At 31.7% G+C, this 8,429-nt stretch overlaps 1 protein-coding gene across 1 annotated transcript in view; it reads left to right on the top strand.

Moving 5' to 3' along the window:
• Positions 1–257: 257 nt before the first annotated feature.
• Positions 258–8,429, top strand: part of LOC119573001 (long-chain fatty acid transport protein 4-like) — a gene marked incomplete at its 3' end in the record, with an annotated part of 12,872 nt that continues 4,700 nt past the window's right edge. The window contains 14 exon segments of the mRNA XM_037919986.1: positions 258–353; positions 822–1,026; positions 1,190–1,340; positions 2,115–2,240; positions 2,464–2,575; positions 2,809–2,886; positions 3,512–3,659; positions 3,776–3,890; positions 4,051–4,137; positions 4,613–4,687; positions 5,747–5,864; positions 6,023–6,166; positions 6,357–6,494; positions 7,255–7,412. Coding sequence (XP_037775914.1) covers positions 830–1,026; positions 1,190–1,340; positions 2,115–2,240; positions 2,464–2,575; positions 2,809–2,886; positions 3,512–3,659; positions 3,776–3,890; positions 4,051–4,137; positions 4,613–4,687; positions 5,747–5,864; positions 6,023–6,166; positions 6,357–6,494; positions 7,255–7,412 — 1,647 coding nt within the window.

Genomic DNA, 8,429 nt, shown 5'->3' with positions numbered 1-8,429 from the left:
TTTTTAGTCGTAGTTTTTAGTGACAACCAGGCATTATTGGGTGATAAAAAATAACACTTATCAACCCTTATTGCCCCATTCATAAAATCATAGTTTTTATTTCAACATTTTATATATGTCAGTTGTTATATAATTGTGATCTTTACTTTGTTTCCTTGTTTCACAATAAGGATAATTTGGGATGATCTCTAACTACTTCCCTAAAGATAAGCAGTAGTGGTAGTACTAGATAAGAGATTATTCTAGCTGAGCTCTCTCAGTCTTTGTTGGTGACCAGTGGGTGAGATACCAGTTGCAGCTTTATCAGTTCATCTGAAAGTATTTATTCTGTTGGGGAATTGTATTTTGTTTTCGTAAGTCTCCTAGATTGTGACTGACTAAGACACAATTATTTTGACACATTCTTTGTTTCATGGTACTTATTAAAATAAGAATAACCATGTCTGCCAGTTTTAGGTTGGTCATTATCATTTTGTCAGCAGTCAAAATGCTCTCATATTTTAAGAAGGAAATAGTATAGAATGGTTCTAATTATTACTGGTCTTACTGTTTCATTGTTACTTTTGGTATTGATCTTTCTTTTTTGGCACTTGTTGCTATTGTTAGCATTGAAGCTTCAGAGTCACAAGTGATCACCAGCACTTATGCTCTAGGTATATTTAACTAAATCCAATAGTCTATATTTGTTTCCTGTGTTTATTCACATTATAATTCGCAAATGTGTTTTGCTTTGCATTTTATTAGTACAGCTTATCATTTATACTACTTATATCCATATTTATTATTTTTATATTATTTATATATTACTTATATCCATACAGACAACACAATGTGGAGGACCGCCTTAGCAGTGGGCGTAACAAGTGCCTTGTGGGCTGCAGGGAAGCAGGGCCTCAAGGTCTTTGATATTTTGATACCATCACTAAACGGATTACAGCTTGCCTCGGTTGCTGCTGGCATCTACATTACTGCAGGAGGTTACTACACACTTTGGCTTGCTTATAATACATTACCTAGGGATATTACGTAAGTTAGCTCTGGATTTTTCCCACTGATTTTTGTATAACATATTCTTGTGGTTATATATTTATAGTGCCTATATCATACTTTTGAAAAAAGGCTTTGTTTTAACAGAAAAGAAATAAGGGAAATTGATATGATGATCCAAAATGAAATATTTCTCTTTCAGGGCAGCATGGAGATATGTACAGTGTCACATAAAACTGAAAACTGCATCCTTTAGGAATATCAGCATCCCAAAGATGTTCATGGAAAATGTTAGAAAAAATCCCAATAAAGTAGCACTCATCTTTGAAGATCAGAAGTGGACATTTGCTCAGGTAATACTTCATCAGTGTAATTATTTAAATATAGATAATGTATTCCACACTTTCATTCTGTAACAATTTATTTAGTTGTCATTATAATTCTTTTAATTATCAAATGATTATCATCAAAGGTCATTACCACCCAACAAATGTACATTTGCCTCACTAAAAAGATGAGGATATTTATTTATTTATTGAAAACTTTTGCAGCAAGATGAAGCTAGGTATTCCTCTTCAGGCTGTAACTATTTGTGGATTTTCTTTTGTTTTCGAGTAAAGAAGAAAAAGAGAAATATTTACAGATGTACTGTAAATTGTTAGAAATTTAAGATCAAAGAAACATCCCACCTGATTAAATTTCTCTAAACTACCCCATGCTATACTTTATTAAAATTATTTAGCTACTTACACAGTGATAGCTTGATTCTGTCTGCCTTTTTTCTATATTGAATAATTTTTGAACAACACACTGAGTAGGTCAATCACTAAATTCAATTTAATATTCAAACTATCAATAAAAAAGTTGTAAGGATAGATTTATTTTTGTCATTTTTTATTACCTCTTGTTGCTAACCTTATTGTGAATTCCGGCTTTTCGTAGCTCATCTATTGTTCTATGTAAATAACCTGTACCTATATTTTTTAAATTCATAAGGAAATAGCAGTTCAGCTTTGGTATCCTTTGTTGTTATCTTGTAGGCATTTTAAATGGTCCAGAAGCAGTTATGTTCATCCAGTGATTACCAGTTAATTTTTTTGTCTCCCATTTTTTGCATGTCTTAAAAGATTGATGAGTACAGCAACCGAGTGGGTAACTTCATGGTTAAGCAAGGTTTCAAGCATGGGGATGTTGTTGCACTTTACATGTGGAACCGGCCGGAATATGTATGCACATGGCTTGGATGCGCAAAGGTGAGATGAGAATGGTTTTGCGTCGTTATTTTATCTAATTTTCTTGTTGAATTGTTATTTTATCATTTTTTACAAATTGATTGGGTGAAAGTGATGATTGTGATATTACTAATGCCAGGAGTTAGGGAAGTTGTCATTTGATTATTTATTTTTATTTGTTTACATTTTTTAGTCAGTCAGTTTAATATGTAAAGAAGATATGAATTTCAACATTTCCTTTCAGGTTGGTGTGGTTCCAGCTCTGATTAACTTCAACCTGCTGAACGATTCACTCATCCACTCCATCAAGGTGGCAGAATCAAAAGCACTTATATGTGGATGGGAAATGCAAGAAGGTGCAAAGGATATTCTTCAATTACATGATCTTTTTTCCTCTACCAATTCTTTTGAATAGGCAGTACTGTAAGAATTGTCACGTTTGAATTATATCAATTCTCATTCTGATATTTAGCTTTTAGTAAAAATACACAGATATTCCTCTCTTTTTTTTCTTTCTTTCTTTCTTTTTTCTGTCTTTCTTTCTTTTCTTTTTTTTTCTTTTTTTTTTAATGATGTTCAAACATTTCAGCTGTGAAGGAAGTGCAAGACCAGCTTGCATTACCAATCTTTGTATCAGGATTAGGAAATGAAAAACCCTCATTGACAGGTAAGTCATTGATCAATTGATTGTCTTTCACAATTTTCCCCTGCATATATCAATTTGGATGTATCACCCATTAAGGGGAAAACTTGTGAGGTCTACAATTAGTAAAGCTAACTTTAGATACTTTTTACTAATTACAGTACTTATTAATCCATATTTTATAGATTTACTCACCATTTACAAAATGACAATAAGTAGTCTGTAAGGTTAATGATACTGACAATTTATAAGCAACTTGATGTTCACTTCGTATATACCTTTATAGTGATATCATTATGAAAGATTTGCCAAACATTCTGGCTTAACCTAAGGTTATATGAACTTCTTGTCATAAAATTCTTACTTTAAAACATAGTCGGGAGTCATGACTGAGATGTTGAAGATTATAAATTGTACAGGTTTAGTGAAGGTTAACTGAGAACTACATATTGGTAATCAATTTTCTTTAGAATGTTAGGAAAACTTTTAATTTGTTTAGATATACATTACATACAATGTAGTCAAGGATATAGGTTTTCTATTTTGTTAAATTATTTTTTATTATTTATATTGTAATTTATGTATGAGGGCAAGTATTTTTATTTAGAAGTAACATATTTAGTATGAAGAATCTTTTCTTTTTTTTCAGATGTCAAATGTCTGGATTCTCTGTTGAATCAGTCAAATCCAACACCTCCACCTCAGATAGACAATGTTGATATTAAGGATAAACTTATATATATTTACACATCTGGCACTACTGGTTTACCAAAGGCAGCTGTCATCAAACACTCCAGGTATGTTTATCACTAAAAGATATGATACAGGAGAGTGTATATATAATTAATTTACTTCATGCCACACTGTAAACTGTTATAAGATATTTATGTGTTTAACATTCTGTATTCTATAGGTACCTTTTCTTCTGTGCTGCAGTCCATTACATGGTTGGCTTAAGTGAAGATGAGGTTATATATAACCCACTACCTTTATACCATACTGCTGGAGGTATGGTTGGCATGGGGCAGGTTAGTGTTAAGAAATATTTTGTGTATCAAGACTGTCATTGTCATATATGTACTTTTGTATATGTGCATATCTGATTTTGAATGGAATATAAGATTAGGTATCCATATGGAGTGCTAAACTACAATTTCAAGAATAGTTTCTAATGTATATTTTCCACAGGTCCTGCTGTTCAATAACACTGCAGTTATTCGGCGCAAGTTTTCTAAATCACAATATTGGATTGAAGCTAAAAAGCATGGTTGCACAGTAAGTTTACCATGAAAGATGTCTAGTTTTTACAATTAATAGTTTTGGGTAATATTTCTCAACATGTTATATGTGTTTTTTTGCTTTGAAAAACTTATTATATGTAAGGAAGAAGTGCATATATTTTATGACAGCATCAGGACTGTGTCCCTTTTTCAAAGTTAGGAAACCAAATTTTCACATCTCTGCTTAGAGAAAAAGAGGGCTGTTAGGTGTCACATATTTAATTGTTACTTGCATACTTCCCTTATCACTCTGAAAATAACATATTGCCAGTTAAGAAGTCTACATATTGGCTAGAATGACATACTTAGATTACCATAGAGAAATCACAAGGGAAGGTCAACTTAATTCTTTTGAAGCAAACCTTGTTTTTACCATTTGATTACAAAATCTATTACAAAGACATTCACATAACTATATGCATATTTTTGATATCTGAAAAATATTATTATGATTGTAATTTCCTTCCCAGGTGGGTCAATATGTAGGAGAACTGTGCCGCTACCTTCTTACCAACTCCCCTCATCCAGAAGAGAAACAACATAAAGTATGTTCTTTCTTTCTTATTCTCTGTCTTGTTATGCTCATTGGATGTTACTAAGAAAGGCAGAAACAAAAATTATTCTACCATTGTATGCCCATGCAATTATCCTACCAGCAGCAGGAACATGCACTGTCCACTGTGGATTTGTTTTATTAATTTATTAATGAATATCTTTACAGGCACTTAGTTACCAAGAGAGTCAGTTATTAGGCATAGCTGATCTCACCTGTTTACCCTATTCTCTGAATAGTAAGGAATAAAGTTTTTATTGCTACTGTTATTTTTGTCATCAACTTTATTATTATTGTGAATTTTTGTTTTGTTAGTATTATTATTAATGTTATTATTATTGTAAAGTTGTTAACAATAATTAGAGTATTCAAATAAGAATTTGAACTTTTCTTTCCAAAAATTCAAGTATTTGGATAAGCAGATGAGATGGGTAGGCCCAGTACTTGTATCTGTTTTTTTTGGTGATAAGTGCTTCTAGTACCTTATGTGTGTAAACAAAATTGATATCACAAAATCATAGTGGACAGGGTATATATACATGCACTCCTAGCATCAACTATGTTAATTTTTATTATGATTTGCCTTGCTTTCAGATCATCCATTGATCCTCTCTGCGATTTATCTCCAACTTTTGACTAGTTTTCTTATTTTAGATTATTAGATTAGCTGGGGAAGAATCTGCAAACTTTCATAAATCAGAATGCAAACATCAGATTTGTTCCATTTTAGAAATTGTTCTGGATATTTTTTTTATTAGCTGAAAGTGATTTGTGTAATACAAAAATAAGGCTACAGCACACAAGAGGGGTAGTGGCATCATCACTAGGTTTCATCATTCTGTGGCTGATAAATGTATGTCATTATCTTCAGCTGCCATCATTTACATTATATTTGTTCTCTTGGCCTTGTGTGTTTGCTAAGGATATAGCAATTGCAAACTCTCATTAATTTCAAATACTGAGTTTTGTGGCACCATTTACTTATTGCTCCATCACCCTGACTAGCAATTTTATTGTATTAAATTCTAATTCACACATATGAATATTGCAGGTAAAGGTAATGTTTGGCAATGGTGTAAGAGAAAACATTTGGGAAGAATTCACAACAAGGTTCAACATACCTTTCATTGCGGAGTTTTATGGAGCAACAGAAGGAATTGCAAATTTAAGTAAGTTAAGCAGTTTACAAGTTCTGATGTACAACTATACAACATTCCTTCATTTTTTTATTTTATGTTATTGAGACAAAAAAGTAATCTTTGAGAGGCCAATTTTGCCATCTACATCATTACACCAAGTGAAATGAAAAATTAACTCATACTTCCAGTTAACATGGAAGGTAAACATGGTGCCTGTGGCTTCCTGTCAGTCCTGTTCCCTAGTGCCATACCTGTGTACCTTGTCAAGATTGAGGAGGAGACTGGCGAGCCTATAAGGGATAAAAATGGACTTTGTGTTGTGTGCAAACCAGGTAGAGTATCTTCTCCTTTTCCTCCTTTTATCCCCACTGTTTTTTTCTTTATCTGTTTCTTTTCTTTTCCTTCTCATTTTTAAATCCTGCAATATACTTTGCAACTACCCATAGATCTAGTTTTCATATCAGATGCATGATGAATCTGAGGGTTATATTAACTTTAAAGTAAGTCATTTAATGGTTACAGGTGAACAAGGAGAACTTGTAGGTATCATTAAGAAGGAACATCCATTCCGTGAGTTTCATGGTTATGCAGATGAAGCAGCCACAAAGAAGAAGATACTAAGGAATGTGCTGAAGCCAGGAGACACAGCCTTTAAATCAGGTATTATAAGAGTAATGAAATTTATGAATGAAATTTGTTTCAGATCTTACATATTATAATTTTGCTGCTGTCTAAGAGGAGGATAGAGGTCATAGACAAATCTCCATTTCTGTTATCATTATTATTATATAAATATTTATCATGTAACTATAAACCTCATTGTGAATGTTTAGGAAATGGCTTTTGCCTTGTTTCTCACATCCGTTATTTTTTTATATTTACTTCTGTGCAAGTTAGATAAAACAAAACTTTCCCTCCAAATTTATTCACCAATTCATTTTTTTAAACATTTCTTTTTTGATAGCATTTGATAAAAGATAGGTTAGATAGATAGACTTTTTAGATTTCTCATTCAGTACAGTGTGATTCATAATGCCAAAACAGAATATTAGAGGTAGAGTTAATGATTTTTGAAACATGCTGATTGCCATTCAGAAATATATTTATATTGATTGTTAAATTAAAATGGTAAATAGTTTTAAGAAAAAATTAGTAAGGATATCAAATCTGTTTAAGCATGCATGGAGTAATCTTAAGGAAAACATTTCTGAGACAAAAACAAAAAATGTAGAATATAAAAAAAAAAAAAATTAGATTAAACAAATGACTTCTCTACACCTTTTAGAATTGCCAGTCTTGGACTAGTTGAACCCCACATAAAATCTAGAAAAGTAAAGTATAATAAAAGTAAAATCATATTGATATTCAAAGCATAGTTAGTAGTGTTGATTTCAATATCTAATCTCATTTTTACCAACAGGTGACATCCTTGTTCAGGACAAATTTGGCTATCTCTACTTCATGGACCGAACAGGGGACACTTTCCGCTGGCGTGGAGAAAATGTCTCCACTACAGAAGTCGAAGGAGTTGTATTGAAGGCCACAGACCACAAAGATTCTGTTGTGTATGGTGTTGAGGTTGGTTACAAAATTTACATTTATCAGTTGAAAATATGATCTTTGTACAAAGAAGATAGAAGTACACACAAGCTTGAACACATCAGGAAATAAAGAGACACTCATATAGACAAACATGCCATATATAAATGTCTGTATGTATATATATATATATATATATATATATATATATATATATATATATATATATATATATATATATATATATATAACAGACATTTATATATGGCATGTTTGTCTATATGAGTGTCTCTTTATTTCCTGATGTGTTCAAGCTTGTGTGTACTTCTATCTTCTTTGTACAAAGATCATATTTTCAACTGATAAATGTAAATTTTGTAACCAACCTCAACACCATACACAACAGAATCCTTGTGGTCTGTGGCCTTCAATACAACTCCTTCGACTTCTGTAGTGGAGACATTTTCTCCACGCCAGCGGAAAGTGTCCCCTGTTCGGTCCATGAAGTAGAGATAGCCAAATTTGTCCTGAACAAGGATGTCACCTGTTGGTAAAAATGAGATTAGATATTGAAATCAACACTACTAACTATGCTTTGAATATCAATATGATTTTACTTTTATTATACTTTACTTTTCTAGATTTTATGTGGCGGTTCAACTAGTCCAAGACTGGCAATTCTAAAAGGTGTAGAGAAGTCAGTTGTTTAATCTAATTTTTTTTTTTTTTATATTCTACATTTTTTGTTTTTGTGTCTCAGAAATGTTTTCCTTAAGATTACTCCATGCATGCTTAAACAGATTTGATATCCTTACTAATTTTTTCTTAAAACTATTTACCATTTCAATTTAACAATCAATATAAATATATTTCTGAATGGCAATCAGCATGTTTCAAAAATCATTAACTCTACCTCTAATATTCTGTTTTGGCATTATGAATCACACTGTACTGAATGAGAAATCTAAAAAGTCTATCTATCTAACCTATCTTTTATCAAATTTCTATCAAAAAGAAATGTTTAAAAAAATGAATTGTGAATAAATTGGAGGGAAA

This window comes from Penaeus monodon, chromosome 5 (genome assembly GCF_015228065.2).
Source record: "Penaeus monodon isolate SGIC_2016 chromosome 5, NSTDA_Pmon_1, whole genome shotgun sequence".
In the NCBI taxonomy this organism is placed as follows: Eukaryota; Metazoa; Arthropoda; class Malacostraca; order Decapoda; family Penaeidae; genus Penaeus; species Penaeus monodon.
Note: the sequence above shows the minus strand (reverse complement) of the source record. Positions and strands in the feature narration are given on the sequence as shown.